We start from the raw sequence: 18,621 nt of genomic DNA on the forward strand, positions 1-18,621 counted from the left end.
AGCGATTTGTCCAGAGCCGCTGCCAAGTCTGGCTGTGCCCTGATACCCTGCGTCTTCCAGAGTGCCCTCCTTCCTTCCAGCCCAAGATGTGGCAGATTCACTTCAACTGCCTGTGTGGAGCCTTAACAAAGTGCACCAGAGATGATTTTCACTAAGTCAGACCTTGTCGCTGGCCTCAGGGCTCACAGGCTGCTGAGGGAAAAAGGAACCTGTAGATGTAGAAAGGGTGGTGGTGCTATGGGAGCAGAGGATGGAGGCCCTGTCCCCTTCAGCAGGGAATAGGGGTGGATACTTGGAAGGGCCTATATGACCCAAAGGGCAGGTAGAAGTTCAACAGCTTCATTTAGTGACAGTGGTTCACCTAGCAGTGCAGGGGAAATAAATGTCCAAGAACCTGTATGCCGGTTGAAGGAATTTGGGCTAGATCCAGGGGGCCCCACCAAAGGTGTTTAAGTAGGAGACAGTCCATGAGGAAGGTGAAAAGGACAGAAATCTAGGCATATGCCAACTGAGGTTCAAATTAAGATGAGTGCACATCACTCCTCAGTCTGCCATGGGCAGCGTTTGGCACTGATCCCCTAGGGACCTCCAGGTTCCTTGCCTTTGGTTTTGTGCATTTCTTGACAAGACCACATTCTAGTGTAGTTCTTAAGATTAAACTGGTTACTTTTTTCTTTTTTTAATATTCTATTGATTTTAGAGAGATGGAGAGAGAGAGAGAGAGAGAGAGAGAAGGAACTTCCATCTGGTTCTTGTATGTGCCCTAATCAGGAATCCAACCAGCAACCTCTGTACTTCAGCACAATGCTCTAACCCAGGGGTAGTGAACCTTTTTATACCTTCCACCCACTTTGTATCTTTGTTAGTAGTAACATTTTCTAACTGCCCGGTTCCACAGTAATGGTGATTTATAAAGTAGGGAAGTAACTTTATAAAATTTATAAAGCAGTTATAGCAAGTTAAAGCATATAATAATCACCAAGTACTTTATGTCAGATTTTTGCTAAGTTTGGCAGAGTAAATCTTTATAAAACAACTTACTATAGTTAAATATTTTTATTTATACTTTAGTTGCTCTGCTACCACCCACCATGAGAGCTGGAATGCCCACTAGTGGGTGGTAGGAACTAGGTTGACTATCACTGCTCTAACCAACCAAGCTGTCTGGCCAGGGCTGTGAACTACTTATTATACATTCCTGCTCACCCACCCCAAGCCCAGATGTAAAAGTGGAGGCTTCTGTATGGGAGGCATCCTGGATGCCTCACTCAGCACGCTGTTCTCTTTGAGGCCGGGGCTGGTCTGGCACAAAGGGCCATATATGAATGGCCAGCAATGACAGAGACAAAGTGCCCTTCCCTCCCAGCCTCCACAGGCAGGTGGGCCCACACTAGCTGTGACAGTCCCCACAGAGCCTTTGCCACCTTCTAGTCTAGTCAGTGTCCTAATGGATTGATATTTTTCTGTGCTGGTCACCTTGGTTCCAAAGATTCTTTGTGGGGGGTCAGGAGGCTGTCACAACAACTCGGAGCTTTGCGTAAAGCAGCTCTGAGAATAACTTCACCCTAGAGGTGGTCCTGGACCCTCTGCCACTTTCCTAGAGGAGCCCTGGTGCCACTCTGGCTGTTTATTATTGTTATTATTGTTGATTTTAGAGAAACATCAGTGTGTTGTTCCACCTATTTATGCATTCATTGGTTGATTCTTGTATGTTCCCTAACTGGGGATTGAACCCTCAACCTTGGCTTTTGGGATGACACTCTAACCAACTGAGCTACCGGCCAGGGCTCTCTAACAATTCTGGTAGGGCAGGATAGGGACTTCAGTTGTCCTCTCTGCCTATGCAGACCCCTCCCTCAGATCCCTGTTTATTGTCTTGAATTAATGTCTCCCTTCTGGAGCAATCTGGGAGAGGAAAGCACCTGGGAAAGAGTCCTGCTCAGGAGCATGAGGAAACGGGGCCTTATCCCTCCCTCACTCAGCCTGAGCTGAAGCCTGGCAAAGCTGCTCCAGCCCGGTGGGAGGGGAAGGTGGATGGGGCAGTTATTTGAGACAGCAGGACAGCCTAGCCAAGGAAAAGCCTATCTCCTATTTCATCAGATGCTTCTCTGAAGACCAGAGCCGGAGACTCTGCCAGGTCTTTAAATAGCTGCCCCACTGATCTGCCCCACCCCAACCCCACCCCTCACCAAGGGCAGCTCCAGCAGCACAGGGTCAGCCTCAATCACTTGCTCTAGTTTCCCTTCCAGGCTGCAAACGCCAGGTAATCTCACCAGTTTCCACTCACTCGATGCTCCCCACCGGGGTCTCCTAGACCTGGGGGTGGGGGTGGGGTGGGCTTGGTTCCATCACTTCTTTGGTAACTGGGTATAGCCCCAAGTGTTTACGACCGAGCAGTGGATGTTGTGGGAAGAGTGATATTGCCCTCAAAAGACCATTGTTGACTTTCGGTAATATGAGATGACGACTATCTTCTGTCAGGGTTGTTATGAGGATTAAATGACCATAAAGTGCTTAACAGGAGACCTGGACTAGCTTGATAGTTGGTTGTCTTGCAGTTTCTTCCAGCTGCTGCTGCTGCTTCCGGTCCTTCTTACGTGATTTTATATATATTCATTCGTATTCTCTCTTGCTCTCCTCCCTCTCTCCATTCTTTCTGACAAAGCCACCACCATTTTGTGAGGCTGTAGCTGATGGAAAAAGTGAAAGAGTTTTAGATTGCCATCACACAACTATCGTAGTCCCATTGTTCGGGTGGTTCAGGTAGGGAGGTCAAGTCCTGAGAGGAACAGCATAATAAATGAGGTGTTGCTCTCCCATCTTACTCCATCGCCAGCAAGGTCACTGTCTCTTTAAATGCAAATTACCTCCTGCCAGCTCAGCTTCCACCCCTTCTGTTCCCTAGTAGGAGAAAGCTGAGGGCAGAAGAACCCACAAAGAAGCATCACTCCCAGACCCCAAAACACCAGGTCAGTTGCCCCTGGGGGCTGGGTGGGGCAGGAGTGGCAGGGGGCGGAATTACTCAAGTCTGACACTCCTTTTGGGATCCTGGCTCTTGAGCTGAGCGATCCATTTGGCACACAGCTTTGGGGGTTCAGCGCGGGAAATAGATCCCAGGTCTCGGTCTCCCCCAGCGGTTCCTCGGGAGCAGAGTCTCCTGCTCCGATTCTTCTGTCAGGTCCCTAATTGGGCCAAGCTGCCACAGGTCTTTCCTCCACCACATCCCTAATGCCAACCATGAGCCAATTTAAATGCTTATGCCCTCAGCACCACCACCATCCCAGAGTGCAGAAACAGGCTTGGTGGCGGCAGCCTGGAAGGAGCAGCTCCCGGACCGGAAAGGTCCCCCAGATCTCCCTAGGGAGGACCTCAGCAGCCCTGGGCTTGAGGGCCGGTTTCGACAGGAGGCTGAGCTGTGCCAGCCACAGGCCAGCCATTGTTGGGGCTGAGGCAGCCAGCTGCTGCCCACCACCCACCCCAGCTGAAGCTAAGCAGGGACTTTCTGGGGAGGGTGAAGCAGCTGGAAACATGTCCCAGCGAACTTACGGGAGTTGCCTGGTGCTTGTGATTGGGGGTGGATGGAGAGGAAGGTGTCCCTCTGAGCTGTGCCCTCCATGCCACAGTTCTCCCGCGGGTACCCACAACTCTGGTGGCTAGTGCTTGACACACTAACCACCTCCGAGGTGGATGCTCCCTGGTTTGTCAGTATCTGCCTAGGCAGTTGATAAAACAGAACACGGCCTGGCTAAGACACCCCTAATCCTTTTGAGCTCCTGCCAGCTCTCCCTCTCTCTCCCTCCACATTTCCTCTGCCAACTCCGCCCCCTCAGCTCCAGGGGCAGGAAACTCCAGCAGCCTCAGGAGAAAACTACTGGATGCAGCCTGTTCAGGCAGGGCTGGAGTACAGGTGGGGACCTAGTGGGTCTCAGAAGGTCCTTCAAATACATATCCATGACCCCAGTAGTAGGCACTGGCCTTGGGCCCTGCCCATGCCGGTCAGATGAGGGGACAGAGGCCCTAACAGATGTGAGGGGATAGGTGGAAAGTCCCAGGGCCCTTCCTTTGCAGCTCTCAGGGGTTGGCTGGTGAAGGGATCACTGCCCTACACATCTCAGTGGGGCTGCCTCCCCGCCAGAGCGAGCCTGAGGTCCAGCCAGCATCAATGGAAGACAAGAAGAAGAAAAGGAGTCCCAAGCCCTGCCTGACCCAGCCTGCTGCAGCCCCAGGAACACTCCGCAGGGTCCCTGTGCCCACCAGCCACAGTGGTTCCTTGGCCCTGGGCCTCCCTCATCTACCGTCCCCCAAACAGAGGGCCAAGTTCAAGAGGTAGGTACAGAGGAAAGCAGGACAAGAAGGGAGGGACCCTAACTCTGGGCTGAACTCTATCAGCAGGAAGGTAAAGGGGGCCTTAGCCTTTATGTACCATGCAATAATTGATGCTTTCCCTGGGGTTGCCCTTGAGAACCAAATGCTCAGACCAAATCCCTACACTTAAGTGTGTGAGGAAAAGGACAGGTGGGTCACACAGTGTGATGATGCTGCACCGCAGAATGGGAGGTGAGGAGTGCTGCCAGCTGGGAAGTGAGAGTCAGGGAAGGCTGCTGGGTACACTGGACAGGATAGGGAGAATGTTGTAGGGGGCTTGCCTGGCGTAAGCACAGAAGAAAAGTACTCCCAGGGAGATTTGGGGAACCACAGGTGATTTGGTGGTCCTAGAGTGTCATAGGCAGGAAATGGTGAGGGGATACTCAGGTGTACAATTTGAATTCTTTGCTTTTTTTTTTTTTAATTGAGAAAGAGAGGGAGAGACAGACAGGAAGGGAGAGAGATGAGAAGCATCAACACATAGTTGAGGCACCTTAGTTGTTCCCTGATTGCTTTCTATATGTGCCTTGGCTGGGGGAGAAGGGCTCCAGCCAAGCCAATGACCCCTTGCTCAAGCCAGCGACCTTTGGACTCAAGTCAATGACCATGGAGTCATATCTATGATCCTACACTCAAGCTTTCGACCCTGCGCTCAAGCTGGATGAGCCCACGTTCACGCTGGTGACCTCGGGGTTTCAAACCGGGGTCATCAGTGTTTCAGGCCGACACTATCCACTGTGCACTGCCTGGTCAGGCATTTTGCTTAATTTTTTTTAATTAAATATATTGAGCCTGACCTATGGTGGCACAGTGAATTAAGTGTCAACCTGGAATGCTGAGGTCGCCGGTTCAAGGCCCTAGGCTTGCCTAGTCAAGGCACCTATGGGATTAATGCTTCCTGCTCCTCCTCACCCTTTGTGCACTCTCTCTGTCCTCACTAAAATAAATTTAAAAAAGAAAAATTTATTGGGGTGACATTAGTCATTTAGGTTTCAAGTGTATATTTCTTGATACATGATTGCATTGTGTGCCCACCAACCAAAGTGAAATCATATTCCATCACCATATATACAGTCCCCTTTACCCTTTTCTACCCCTGCACCCCTTCCCTCTGGTACACACCATACTGTTGTGTGTGTCGGAGTTTCAGTTTTATAGCCTACATATGAGTGAAATTACAAAGTTCTTAGCTTTTTCTGACTTATTTTACTAACTGTAATATTCTCAAGGTCCATCTGTAGCTTAATTTCTTTTTATTGATTGGAGACAGAGAGGGAAGCAAGCATTCATTTGCTGTTCCGCTTAGTTGTACATTCATTGGTCACTTCCCGTATGTGCCCTGACCAGGGCTCAAACCTGCAATCTTGGTGTTTTGGGGAGATGCTCTAACTGACTGAGCTAACTAGCCAGGGCCTTTTTTTTTTTTTTTTTTTAATTAACTTTGAGAGATAGAGGAAGGGGGAGCAAGAGAGAGAGAGAAACATCAACGTGCCGTTCCATTCATTCATGCATGCCATCATTGGTTGATTCTTGTATGCATGCATGCCCTGACCCGGGATTGAACTTGCAACTTCGGCATGTTGGGACAATGCTATAACCAACTGAGCTACCCGGCGAAGGCCCATGGCTTAATTTTTTTTAATAATTGGGAATCTGCATCCTATCCTATAATGTGTTCGTGTGTGTTCTTGCTCCAATTGCTATTTCCTTATGGCTTTGACCCCTCCTGTGGGGACAGCCACAGTGGGTGTAGCTGGAGCTCAGGACTGGGATAGGAATAGGAATAAATGCAATTGGAGAATAGGGTAGGGGGTTGGGGCCAGGCTAGGAAGTTCCTTAAGTGTTAGCCTGAGGGCAATAGAAAATTCAAAACAGTTTTTAGTGTTTTTACTTATTCATTATTATTTATTTTAGAGAGAAAGAAAGAGAGGGAGGTAAGGAGAGAGAAACTTGATTTGTTCTAATTACTTATGCATTGTTTGATTCTTTTTTTTTTGTTTGTTTGTTTTTTTTGTTTTTTTTTACAGAGACAGAGATAGACAGGGACAGACAGACAGGAATGGAGAGAGATGAGAAGCATCAATCAGCAGTTTCTCGTTGCACGTTGTGACTTCTTAGTTGTTCATTGAATGCTTTCTCACATGTGCCTTGACCTGCTGGAGCCAGGCAAGCTGGTGAGCTCTTTGCTCAAGCCAGATGAGCCCGTGCTCAAGCTGGCGGCCTCAGGGTCTCGAACCTGGGTCCTTCCTCATCCCAGTCCGACGCTCTATCCACTGCGCCACCACCTGGTCAGGCCATTGTTTGATTCTTATATGTGCCCTGACCAGGGATCGAACCAGCAACCTTGGTGTATTGGGACAATGCTCTAACCAACTGAGCTACCTGACCAGGGCCCAAAACAGTTCTGGTTTTGTTTTTGTTTTTTTTTCTTTTTTTAAAAAAAATATGGAATGCTTCACAAATTTGCGTGTCATCCTTGCGCAGGGGCCATGCTAATCTTCTCTGTATCGTTCCAATTTTAGTATATGTGCTGCCAAAGCGAGCACTGTTTTTGTTTTTTTTAATTTTTCATTGATTTGAGAGAGAGAGGAAGTAAGGGAGAGAGTGAGAAGTGTCAACTCATGGTTCCATTTATTTGTTCCATTTAGTTGTGCATTCATTGGTCACTTCTTGTATGTCCTCTGACTGGGGATGATTCTCCAACCTCAGCATACTGGTTCAACACCCTGTCCACTGAGCCACCCAGCCAGGGTGCCCAATTTTGATTAATTTATTTTATTGATTAATTGATTTTTGTGAGATGAGAGAGAAAGGGGTTGCTTCTCATATGTGCCTTGACCAGGCAAGCCCAGGGTTTCCGGCCAGCAACATCATTTCAGGTCAACGCCTTATTCACTGCGCCACCACAGGTCAGGCATCAAAACATTTTTTAACTAGAGAGGTGCCCTGGTCAGACAGCTCGGTTGGTTAGAACATCTTCCTGAAGCGCAGAGGTTGCCGGTTCAATCCCCGGTCAGGGTGCATACAGGAACAGATGTTCTTGTCTCTTGTCTCTCTCTCGCTCTCTCCCTTCCTCTCTCTAAAAAAAAATAATTAAAAAATAAAGAAAAAGAGGGGCAGAAGATATTTTAAGGAGAAATTATATGACTCTCATGGCAATATGGGAGTAAATGTCCCCAAATCCTTACTGAGGGCCAGTACGGACAAGTGATTCACTGAGGGTCACAGGAGGAATGAGTGGGGGCGTGGACAGGAACCCAGGAGCCTAGTCCAAGCATGCCTTTGGTTGTATCAATAGCAGAAAAAGACTTATTTTAACTTTTTTTTTTTTTTTACAGAGACAGAGAGAGTCAGAGAGAGGGATAGACAGGGACGGAGAGATGAGAAGCATCAATCATTAGTTTTTCATTGCGCGTTGCAACACCTTAGTTGTTCATTGATTGCTTTCTCATATGTGCCTTGACCGCGGGCCTTCAGCAGATGGAGTAACCCCTTGCTCGGGCCAGTGACCTTGGGCTCAAGTTGGTGAGCTTTTTGCTCAAACCAGATGAGCCCGCACTCAAGCTGGTGACCTCGAGGTCTTGAACCTGGGTCTTCCGCATCCCAGTCCGATGCTCTATCCACTGCGCCACCATCTGGTCAGGCTTAACTTCTTACCCTCAACTCTCTTTACCTGCTCTCTTCCCTTTACCAGTCCTGGTGCCCAGGGCAGGGCCAGAAGAACAAACATCTATTTATGTTGGTGAGTGGATAGAAAGATGAATCAGTACATAGACAGATGGCACAAAAAACCTGGGCTACCTGGCTGCTCCTACCCTGTGACCTTGGTCATGTCCACCTACCCAGGGTAGGCAAGGAGAAATGCCGCCCCGTGCTGGCCGGAGGTGGGGGCGGCTCTGCGGGCACACCCCTGCAGCACTCTTTCCTGACTGAGGTGACCGATGTTTACGAGATGGAGGGAGGACTGCTGAACCTGCTCAATGATTTCCACTCAGGCCGGCTGCAGGCCTTCGGTAAGTCCTGGGCACTGGGCTTAGAGGGGGTGTGGGTGGGGCTGGAGGGCCTGGTCCCCAAGTTGCTTGGTGCGTGGCTGGGGCCAAGGTCCCAAAGTTGCTCCCAGGGCTCACTCACGTGCTGTCCAGGGAAGGAATGCTCCTTCGAGCAACTGGAGCACGTGCGGGAGATGCAGGAGAAGTTGGCCCGGCTGCACTTCAGCCTGGACGTGTGTGGGGAGGAAGAGGAAGAGGAGGAAGAGGACGGGGTCACTGAGGGGCTGCCTGAGGAGCAGAAGAAGACCATGGCTGACCGCAACCTGGACCAACTGCTTAGCAATGTGGGTCAGGGCTGGGTGCATTCAATCCCTGGGGGATAAGGGGGTGGGGCCCTTACTGGCTGCTAGGTGAAAAGTTGGGTGCATGAAGCTAAGAGCTCTGGGCCCCTCAACCCCACTAAAGGATGGTACCAAGAACATCTGGGGTTTGCCCTGGTGTCTCTCCTGACAGGAACTTCTCTTTCTCTCTACAGCTGGAAGATCTTAGTAATTCTATGTATCCTTTCCAGGCGACCTGACAGTGCATATGTGTGTATGTGCCTCCCAGAGATGTAATCAGTTTCCTCTTCCCCACCACCCTCTAGGGCAGGGGTCTCAAACTCAACTCAGCATGTGGGCCGCAGAGCAAGATCACAGCTGTTCGGCGGGCACACTAGGTCTACAAAAGGCAACTGTTACGCAACACTTTTCTCACTGCAGTTGAAAACAAAAAAAAATCAGTACAACAAGCACAATCGTACATGCAGTTTACTCAGTGTCACAAAACGACCAGAAACTGTAGTTCGCATCACAACTGCTGTTAACTAAGCTAATATCTAGCTAGGATGCTAGAGAAATGAAAAATACAAGTATGCCCCTAGGCTTACTTAATTTTATCCAAAATATTTTGAACTTCGTGGATTAGTCTGCGGGCCGCACAAAATTGTTCGGCGGGCCGCGAGTTTGAGACCCCTGCTCTAGGGGTATTTACATATAACCAACATGCCCACACTTTTCTCTCCTACTGAGTCAGAATTGGCCAGATTGCCCCCACCCAATTTCTCAGATATTAGGAGGATGGTGGTTGCAAGTTATGTTTTACCTACTTATTAAAGCTTTGCAAGTACTTCAGCTGTCACCAACCCATGGCAAAGCTTGTCTAATGTCTTCCTATTCTTTCAGTACTCAACAATTATTTTCACTGATTTAGATTATCTCCCTTCCTAGTCCTAGTCAGAAACAGTGGGAGTGCACAGAGTCTAGACCAAAAGAGAATGGGGTGAGTCACCTGGCAAGAAGGGCAGGTGAGGACTGCAACCTCAGACCACCGACCACCCCCCAGTCCCTGCGCAACCCCTTTTCGCAGCTGGGCAACAACCAGTGCAGGATGGGAAGGAAGATAGGGTTGGAAAGGCTGGGGTTCAAAGCATTCAATCCTTGACTGACACAGACAGAAACTGCACCTGGCCGAGAACGCGGAGCCTGAGGAGCAGGCAGCTGCATAGGTGTCGGACCCATGCCCAGGCTGCACCCTCTCATTCTCTTCAAACTGTGACTTTTTTCAGACTGACTGCTTATCCCGCGGCCCCCCAGGTGCTATGGGGAGGGGGGCATTAGATGGAATTAAACCAAAAAGGAAAAAAAAAAGCGGCTCTGCGTCCTCCCTCCGCTCACTGCGTCTTTACTTGGCTGGGGCGCCCCGGCCCGGGAGGATACACCTCTGCGCCACACCATTTTCGTTTTGGGGGGGGCCCGCTCGGGCAATCAGGAATCTGCCCTGCAGCTCCGGAAATCGGGGCGGGCGCTGGGAAGTGGGTGCCCCGGGTGAGAGGGAGGGTTGCCATGGAGACAGTGGGCGGGCTCTGCGCTCATCGAGCGGTGCGGATTAGTGACGTACTGTGTAGGCGCCGGCATCCTTGCCCGGCAGTTGACGCCCGGATGGAGCCGGAGCAGTTGATTCGGAAGGTGACGGCGCTGCAGGTGCGGGGCGGGTGGGTGGTGCACATGATTACCCCTGGGATCTCGGACTGGGACCATCAAACGAAATGATGTTGTCACGTTTAGTTACTTGCATTCTCACCTCTGGAGATACCAACCCACCCCCACCGTCCTGAAGAATGCTGGGACCCACGGACCCCCCCCCCCCCTTTCCGGCACCCCCGACACGCTCATGCGGGATCACGGAAATGGTAGGAAGGACCTTAAATCAAAGAGAGAGATCCAGTCCAATATGCTCCCTTGAAGCCCCGGAGCCCCAGCGCATAGTATCACCTGTCTTTTACCACTTGGCTGAGTCCCCTATTGCAGCCACCGGGATGACTGCCCCAGGAGAATCCCTAAAGATGCCTCCACTTTGGCAGTGATGAGGGTTTTCTTTCCGCACTAGGCGTGCGTCCGAGGTTTCCTGGTCCGACGCCAGTTTCAGAGTCTACGAGTTGAGTATGAGGCGATTGTACGAGAGATTGAGGGCGATCTGGGCACACTACAGTGGACTGAGGACTGGATTCCCAGACCCCGATTTCTCCCACAGGTAGTATATATCCCAAGGGGAAAAGGGACCTTGTAAACTAAATCATGGTACCCACATACTTAGAGGGTTTAGTCCTGGAGCTCTCACATCTCTCTGATTTATTTCTCAGAAGGCAAAATCTCACAAGACCTGGAAAGCCGGAGAGAGGGTACCAAAGCCAGAACAGGAACTATGGAGCTGCTTCCCGTGTAAGAAGCCTGAGAGAGAGACCATCCAGGAGGAATTGATGCTGAAGAAGTCAGGAGAGAACTCAGCCAACTCAGAAAGCCTTCCCTGCAGAGATGACAGCCTCTGGCTTCAAGATGAGCAGAGCAGGAAACCCAGCCAAGAGACCAGAGATATGTCAAGGATGGAGAACCCAGGTTCCTCTCTGCCTGGATCAGGGCTAGCCCTGACTCTCTGTGGGCCTCAGCTTTCCCACCTGAAAAGTGAAAGGCTTTTTCTAGATAAGCTGCATTCCTTTCCTTTCTTCTGCCTGGTTGAGGGCAACACCTGGGTGGGCAGGGGGAGGGTGCCAGGCTCTAATGCTAGGCCAGTGTCTACCCCTCAAGGCTTTCTCCCTTCTTTCCTCCCTTCTTCACAGAAGCTGCAGGTCCGGAACTGCCCCACAGCGCCACTGAGCTCCAGGAGCTCCGGTACCTCCGCAGCCACTTGGCCATGGAACTGCTGTGGCTACAGCAGGCTATAAATAGCCGAAAGGAGGTAGGCACTAACTTGGAGCCCTTTGTGCAAAATTAGGGCCAAGGGTGGCGGTTAGGGAAAAGCCTCCTGCCATGCTGACACAGGCCTGCCTGATACAGTGTCTGTTCTCTTCCCCAATAGTACTTAATTCTCAGACAAACACTGGGATCCCCAGAGGTGAGTCCGGACCACAGGGGGCAGGCCTGTGAGAGAGCTGGATCACAACCAGGCCCACCACTAGCAGACCAGTGCTACAGAGAGAGGACCACTAGAGAGCCAGACCATGCAGATGACTCTTGCTGGGGGCTCAAATCACAACACCACAAATCTCCAGAAAGACTGGCCACTACAGATAAAACCACTGCTGGAGCCAAGTACAGGGACCCATGCCACAGGAGGGCTGGAGCACAGCTGCCCATACTATCAGATAACCAGACCATAGAGAACAGGTTTACCAGAGAATCACACCATGGGGAAAAGACCTCTGGAGGGACCTGCCTGCAACTGACAAAACTGGAGGACCTGACACCCAAAGGCCTCAAACCTGAGGGCCACTGTTCTGGAAAGGCCAAAAAGCAGCTGCCCATACTCAGTGCGGACCCAGATGTTAAAGACAAGTCTCCCAGAGGGCCAGACCACAAAGAGCCAGATTGCCAAAGAGCTAGGCCACGAGAGCTGGGCCTCTTAGAGGACCGTGTCATCTGGGATGGGACTTTGGCAGAAAATGGTAGCCTGGATCTCTGGAAGACTAAACCACCCAAGGGCCCAACCCCCAGTCATAAAAAGTCCAGAGATAGAGCTTCCAATAAGCCTAGCTCTGAAGGATGGGGAAACCAGAAGCCTGGACCATGGAGATAAATGGCACCTGAGAAACTGTCTTCCACAGGGTCAGACAGCAGGGAAGAGAAACAGTAGTAGAGCAGACTGAGGAAAACAAGGCCACTGGGCTAGACCCTGAGGAGCCAGGGGTGGCTCATGTTCCAAAAGGGGATGACATGAAAGGGCAAGGAGACAGGTCCTCATCCTAGCTCCCTGGTACCAGCTCCACCACCTGCCCCTGGCCATTGGTGGCCAGTGGGGCCAAGAGAAGCTGGGGCCAACAGCTGGCACTCTTTAAAAAAACGGAGAAAGATATTCTTTATCCTCTGCCTGTGGCTCAATCCAAATTTCAGGACGGGAATTACCTGGGTAAGTAAAGTGGGAGACCCGATGGAGAATAAAGGTTTTTCTTGGATTCCAAACCTGGTTGTCTGGTTGCATTCATCTTCTGCCTGTTAGGACAGACTGGTCCTTCCTGTCACTTCTTACTGACCTGGGGCATCTGCTCCAGAGCTGGCTGGGAGCGGACTGGCCATCCTTGGAGAACAGCCCCCAAAGCTGATCTTTCTGGAGCTCAGCCCTTGGGTTGTAGAATGGCAGGGAGGTTCTGAGAAGCCCTCCCTCCTCCCAGTATTGGACCATCTGCATTTCAGCGTGGTTTCTGCCCCTGCCTCTCTTCACTGAGCCTGAGCCCTAGCGTCTTCTGTGTATATAATCACACCCTCTACTCTTAGGAGGCCCCACCAAGGGCAGATTGAATGAGACTGAATGAAGATTGCTCTCCCTGCATTCCTGAGGGAGGGGGGAGGCTTCCACCCCTGATTGGCACTGTTCCCACGTCTGTCTCAGTTGCCTGACAACAGCTCTGCGTCTCTATCTGAGAATAGCTATGGCAGCCAAAAGGGTAGTAGTGTACCGGAATGGGGACCCTTTCTGCCCAGGACGCCAGCTGGTGGTCACTCAACGCCGCTTCCCCACCCTGGAAGCCTTCCTCAATGAGGTAACGTCAGCTTTGCAGGCCTCACTGGCTGTGCGTGCCCTATACACGCCTTGCCATGGCCACCCTGTCACTGACCTAGCCGACCTGCGGAACGGAGGGCAGTATGTGGCAGCTGGCTTTGAACGATTCTGCAAGCGCAAGTGAGTGGGCTGGGGCTGGTCAAAGAGCCCAGGGAGGGAGGTAATAGCAATAACACATGTCTAGTACTTACTGTGTATGTGCAGGCACTTCATACATTATCTTGGAGTGGAGCAACCCTATGAAGGGGGTGGTCTTGTCCCCACTCTTTAGAAGGGAAAATCAAGACAATAAAGTAAGTAAATAATGGAGCCACAATTCAAGTTGAAGTTGACACTGACGTTGATGCCTGTCACAGCCAGGAGCAACCTGTGGGAAGGAAAGCATTCTCCTGCAGCCTGAGCCCATTTTCCCAGAGACTCTTCCTGACTGGATCCTCTCCTACCACCAAACACTAAATTCGCCCATCACTCCACCTGCATGTCAGGGACTTGTGCTCTGCGGTAGGCTGGGCTTGTCCCCCTTTGCAGGGTAGGGCTGTGCTTACCGAGTGGGGAGAAGAATGTGGGTATCTGAGCTTCCAACTCGCAGCTGAGGTTACTTCCTGTAAAGGCAGGAACAAGGGGCTGGGCGCTAGACAGACTTAGAGTCTGCACTTTGTCACTTACTTCTGTGTTACTTTAGGTGAGTCACTTAACTTTGAGTATAATACAAAATGAGATAAAACCACCTACCTCACGAATGAGAAGATTTCTGAGATACAGTAGGATCCTTAATAAACTATATAGTTTCTTTCGACATTTAATCTTATAGTTTGGGCCTGACCTGTGGTGGCGCAGTGGATAAAGCATCGACCTGGAAATGCTGAGGTCACCGGTTCGAAACCCTGGGCTTGCCTGGTCAAGGCACATGATGCTTCCTGCCCCCCCCCTTTTTTTTTCTCTCTCTCTCTCCCCCTCCTGCTTTCTGAAATAATGAATAAATAAGTCTTTTAAAAAAAAAATCTTAGCCTGACCTGTGGCGGCGCAGTGGATAAAGTGTCGACCTGGAAATGCTGAGGTCGCAGGTTCGAAACCCTGGGCTTGCCTGGTCAAGACACATATGGGAGTTGATGCTTTCTGCTCCTCCCCCCTTCTCTCTCTCTCTCTGTCTCTCTCTCCTCTCTCTCCCTCTCTGTCTCTCTCTCCTCTCTAAAAATAAGTAAATAAAATTTAAAAAAAATCTTAGGGTTTGTCAGCCTGACTTAGGACACTGAGGCAGTTTCAAGTGCCAGCACCTGTTTCTGGACTGAGGTGACAGATTGTTTCAATGGATGGGAAGGGATGGCTGGTAAGCTGGGCCTCAGCCCCAAACCGGCAGCTACCAGGCTCCCCAAGATGACCTGTGACCCATCTGTCCTTTCAGCTATTTGCCCCCTGGACAGAAGGATCTAGGTGGGAAAAACAGCGGACTACCAGTAAGTCTTTCCACCCCTCCTGAGATTGCCCTCAATTGGTTCTGGGGAGCCAGGGGCCCTGGAAAAGGCAGGATCTGCCAGTCCCATGGGAGTGGTTTCCACACCGACTCTGGCACAGCTGCTATGCTTCCTGCGTGTAAGATTTCAATACAATGTCCCTTGCTCCTTTCCCAGCCTTTCACTTGATCTCTAGGCTGGGGTCCCCAAAGGAAAGGGGAACCTATAAAACACAAGAGACAGAGGTGGTTAGAATGTGACTTAAGGAGTTAGAAGCACCCTTTGGCCCTGGCCTGTTGGCCAATGAATAGAGCGTCGGACCAGCATGCAGATATCCCAGGTTCGATCCCTGGTCAGGGCACATATGAGAAGTGACCATCTGCTTCTTTTCCCCTTTTTCTCTCTCTTCCCCCCCTGCAGCCAGTGGCTCGATTGGTTTGAGGTGTTGGCCCTGGGTGCTGAGGATAGCTCAGTTATTTGAGCATTTGCCCCAGATGGGTTGCTGGGTGGATCCCGGTTGGGGTGCATGCGAAAGCCTATCTCGCATCCTCTCAAAAAAATTTAAAAAAAAAGAGCATCCTTTGGTGAAGGTATGACCGGTCCCATCCCTCCTTGACCCCTCCCCTGCCCCAGTCTGGTTCCTTTCCCTCACCCACCCACCTTGGACTAACCCACCCCTAATCAAAGGCCTCACCTCTCACCTGACTTGGGTTTCAGGGTTGTCCTGTGACTCAGCACCCAGGTGATGAGCCCCTTGGACGGAGGCTACCTGCAGGTTCCTCCTGCTACATCCAGTAAGTGCTGGTGTCTTGTTTCAGTGACACCAAGAAAATGTGAGTGGGTTTGTTCTGAGCACAACTGGTCCCTGGTGGGAATATAAAAAACCCAACATGCTTGATGGGTGAAAATGGACCAGCGCACTGGTTCTCGGAACATCTCTCCCCTGTTCCACCTTCCTTCCTTTCACACATACAAGTTCTGGGGCCCCTTCCCTTTACCAGGTTGCTCTTTGTCCCAGTGTGTTCAGGAATGGGGACCTGTTAAGTCCCCCATTTGGCCTGAAGCTGTCCCAGGCTGCCAGCGAGGACTGGGAAACGGTGTTGAAGCTCCTGACTGAGAGGGCCAAGTTACAGAGCGGGGCTGTGCGCAAGTGAGTACGGGCGCTATGAAAGCCCAAGAGTCTCCAGACCGAGCCTCCTTACTGGCTCCGGCTGTCCTTGAGGATGAAAAGGCAAAAGGAAAGCACGTTCCCCCAAATAGGATTTCCTTCTGTGCCACAGGGAGTGGTTCTCAGCCCACCCCTTGGAGCCAGGGCGGAGCCTAAGTGACTGGCCCTGGTGCTCCAAGGGCCAGCGGCCGGAGGGTACCTCAGAATAGCTGTACCCACCTCCTCGGAGTCTGCCAAATATGAAGAGGCATCTTGTCCACTAGTCCTTACTTGCTCACCTCTCTCTCTCCCAGACTCTGCACTCTGAACGGGCTCCCACTGTCGGCAAGAGAGGCTCTGGTGAGTGGCCATTACTATGTGGCTGTTGGAGAAGAGGAGTTCAAGGCTCTCCCTTATCTGGAGCTGCTGGTACCTAGCCCCTCACTGCCCAGAGGCTGCTGGTATGTATATGTGAGCTGGGAGGGGGGACTGGTTAGAACAAAGGAACCCACCCTAACTCCTGTCCTCTTCTACCTACTACAAGCTTTTTCTTTTTCATTGCAGGTATTCCCGAGACTCAAAGCCTAGGCCCCACAAGCAGGGGGTAGGTGATGTGAGAGCCAAAGTGGGTAGGGGGACCGAAGGACAGTGACTGCCTCACTCCTCCTCCAGCGCAGGCTCTGCCCTCTCCTCTCTGCATCCTCTCAAGCATCTTGTGGAAGACAGAGCATTCCCGTTTTCCAGAGGAAAGACTGACGTTCAAAGGAGTGAAGTTATTTGTTCAGGGTGACATTACTGAGTGGTAGGGACTAGACCAGAACCTGGTCTGAAAGTCAGCTCATCCAGGCTCTGTATCTTCAGGACTCTGACTTCCTGGGCCTAATGTCCTCTTGCCAGGTTCTCTGCTGGGAAAGAAGTGGCATATCTGGCAGAGCAGAGTCCAGAGGAGTTTATTGCCCCCCATCTCACCCCAGGCCTGAGCTCTCCCATGAGGTGAGCCAGAGCGCACTGGATGGGAGTAGGGAGACACGGCCTGGCTTCCCTGGGCTTCTTGAGTACCAGGTGCCAGCTGCTCTGTCCCCAGATAAGGCAGCCTGATGGGAAGAGGGAGCAGGGCAGGAGGATGCAGGCTCTGAAGATGGACAGCATCTCCTCTCAAAGCTCCCACAGGCACCACAAGCATGCAAGCCTGGACTGGGAGTAGAGAAGTTAAACAGAGCCAGTGCCCATAGCCCAAGCTCAGTGTCCCTTCTACAGGCCCATGGCCACAGGGCACGGGTAACCCAGCCTTCTTCAAAGGAACCAAACCAAACTGAGCCATCTGCTTTCTACGCCAGACCCCAGCAGGCTACTGAGCCAAGAAGCATGCTCCCCACTCTTTCATTTCTATCAGGTAAGGGGACCCAAGGACCCAGGCCCCTCTCAGCCACCTTCTCACTGGGACCGTGGGTGATCCCTGCTGTTGTGGGGATGGTCCATGGGGGCAGAATGCCCAGATACAGAGCGGGCCCTGACCTCAGTAGAGCTGTCTCCTATGTGCATATCCAGCCCATTGATTCTTTACAGGGACTTGGCATATGAAAAGAAGCACATGGAAACTCAAATGAGACTTCAGGGGTGGGATTTGGAAGGGATGGAGATGGGGGCCCAAGGCCTACTTCTAAACTACCCAGCCATCCTCAGAGGTGACGAGGAATGTAGAGCAAGGCTCAGGGGAGAGGAAGGGGCTGTAGAGGCCAAAGGAAAGAATGCTGAGGGCTCCTCAGCCTGGGCCTCAGTACATGTTGGTCCCCATCAGGAGTCAAGGGAGTGTACACGGCTCCCCACCCACGGAAGGAGATAGAAGGAGCCCAGGAAGTGGCAGATGATGAAGACACCTGGACAGAGGAACCCTTGGATCAGGTGGGCAGGGGCTGAAAGCAGTATGTTGGGACAGGAGTTCTGAGCTGGGCAGAAACTGTCAGCCCTGGGTCCCAGAAAATAGTTCTTCCCCATGACTGCGAGCAGATCTCCTAATATCTCAGAGCCCCACTCCCTACCTTATTGAGAGGGCAGATCGTAATTTCTCAAGGCCCTTCCTTTCCTGGGATTGGGAAACTTGGCTGAGAGTGAAGGCTGGACATGGGATGCTAATGGCTCCACTCTCTATGACCTGCCTCCTCCTCCAGGTGGCAGCACAGATAGTGGAAGAGGTCCTGTCCCTGGAAAAGCAGCCCGAGGCTGAGGTAGCTGCGACAACCTCAGCCCCTGCTGCACCATCTTGAGAGCCAGCAGCTCCAGCCAGGAACTGGGACTCCCTCTGCACCTACATCTTATCCTCAGCCCCCAGCTGCCTCTTCTAGAGGAACCAGTGCCTCCCCTGGGCTCGCAGGGTACGCTTCAGACCCCTCAGACCCTCCAGTCTTCTGCTCCTAAACCCACAGCCCAGTATTTCTTTTCCTCTGAGCAGAGCAGCCCTAACCACAGAAGCCATTTCCTTATGGAGTTCTCTGGCCAGAAAAAAAAGTAGCCAATTGAGCTTGGGGTAGAGATCACAAACTTGGGCATGGGATTGTCACAATAAAAGAATACTTGCTAA

General features: G+C 51.4%; 3 protein-coding genes and 1 non-coding gene across 6 annotated transcripts; 3 read left to right on the forward strand and 1 right to left on the reverse strand.

The window, feature by feature from the left end:
- Nucleotides 1-2,209: 2,209 nt before the first annotated feature.
- On the forward strand, nt 2,210-9,985 carry CCDC28B (coiled-coil domain containing 28B). Of its 3 annotated transcripts, none has more exons than XM_066375749.1 (7): nt 2,210-2,263; nt 2,906-2,969; nt 4,136-4,326; nt 8,212-8,378; nt 8,508-8,698; nt 8,890-8,912; nt 9,846-9,985. In XM_066375749.1, exons 3-7 carry the CDS (start codon nt 4,163-4,165, stop codon nt 9,898-9,900), a joined length of 600 nt encoding a protein of 199 aa, XP_066231846.1. In that variant the 5' UTR covers nt 2,210-2,263; nt 2,906-2,969; nt 4,136-4,162; the 3' UTR covers nt 9,901-9,985. The 3 variants fall into 3 exon arrangements, with proteins under 3 accessions (XP_066231846.1, XP_066231847.1, XP_066231845.1); XM_066375750.1 differs by having other exon boundaries at nt 2,247-2,263; nt 4,116-4,326; XM_066375748.1 differs by lacking the exon at nt 2,210-2,263 and having other exon boundaries at nt 4,069-4,326.
- Nucleotides 6,805-6,911, reverse strand: LOC136401859 (U6 spliceosomal RNA). The gene has a single exon (XR_010750785.1). It is a non-coding gene; the product is annotated as a U6 spliceosomal RNA (small nuclear RNA).
- Nucleotides 9,986-10,012: 27 nt separating the features above from the next.
- Nucleotides 10,013-12,838, forward strand: IQCC (IQ motif containing C). The gene is made up of 5 exons (XM_066375738.1): nt 10,013-10,375; nt 10,782-10,925; nt 11,035-11,287; nt 11,509-11,627; nt 11,748-12,838. Exons 1-5 carry the CDS (start codon nt 10,013-10,015, stop codon nt 12,462-12,464), a joined length of 1,596 nt encoding a protein of 531 aa, XP_066231835.1. The 3' UTR covers nt 12,465-12,838.
- A 476-nt stretch (nt 12,839-13,314) lies between these two features.
- DCDC2B (doublecortin domain containing 2B) lies at nt 13,315-18,567 on the forward strand. The gene is made up of 9 exons (XM_066375745.1): nt 13,315-13,565; nt 14,848-14,899; nt 15,614-15,690; nt 15,915-16,046; nt 16,358-16,504; nt 16,608-16,647; nt 17,301-17,436; nt 17,842-17,945; nt 18,212-18,567. Exons 1-9 carry the CDS (start codon nt 13,315-13,317, stop codon nt 18,305-18,307), a joined length of 1,035 nt encoding a protein of 344 aa, XP_066231842.1. The 3' UTR covers nt 18,308-18,567.
- Nucleotides 18,568-18,621: the final 54 nt, after the last annotated feature.

This window comes from Saccopteryx leptura, chromosome 3, assembly GCF_036850995.1.
Source record: "Saccopteryx leptura isolate mSacLep1 chromosome 3, mSacLep1_pri_phased_curated, whole genome shotgun sequence".
NCBI lineage: Eukaryota > Metazoa > Chordata > Mammalia > Chiroptera > Emballonuridae > Saccopteryx > Saccopteryx leptura.

What these genes read in the sequence shown, in the direction of transcription:
- CCDC28B (XM_066375749.1), top strand. Translation starts at nt 4,163, where the DNA reads ATGGAAGACAAGAAGAAGAAAAGGAGTCCCAAGCCCTGCCTGACCCAG. An exon ending in CAGAGGGCCAAGTTCAAGAG is followed by an intron (nt 4,327 to 8,211) that starts GTAGGTACAGAG and finishes CCACCTACCCAG; the next exon opens with GGTAGGCAAGGAGAAATGCC. An exon ending in TGGACCAACTGCTTAGCAAT is followed by an intron (nt 8,699 to 8,889) that starts GTGGGTCAGGGC and finishes TTCTCTCTACAG; the next exon opens with CTGGAAGATCTTAGTAATTC.
- IQCC (XM_066375738.1), top strand. Translation starts at nt 10,013, where the DNA reads ATGGAATTAAACCAAAAAGGAAAAAAAAAAGCGGCTCTGCGTCCTCCC. An exon ending in GTCAAGGATGGAGAACCCAG is followed by an intron (nt 11,288 to 11,508) that starts GTTCCTCTCTGC and finishes CCTTCTTCACAG; the next exon opens with AAGCTGCAGGTCCGGAACTG. An exon ending in CTATAAATAGCCGAAAGGAG is followed by an intron (nt 11,628 to 11,747) that starts GTAGGCACTAAC and finishes CTTCCCCAATAG; the next exon opens with TACTTAATTCTCAGACAAAC.
- DCDC2B (XM_066375745.1), top strand. Translation starts at nt 13,315, where the DNA reads ATGGCAGCCAAAAGGGTAGTAGTGTACCGGAATGGGGACCCTTTCTGC. An exon ending in GGAAAAACAGCGGACTACCA is followed by an intron (nt 14,900 to 15,613) that starts GTAAGTCTTTCC and finishes CTTGGGTTTCAG; the next exon opens with GGTTGTCCTGTGACTCAGCA. An exon ending in CTAGGCCCCACAAGCAGGGG is followed by an intron (nt 16,648 to 17,300) that starts GTAGGTGATGTG and finishes TCCCTTCTACAG; the next exon opens with GCCCATGGCCACAGGGCACG.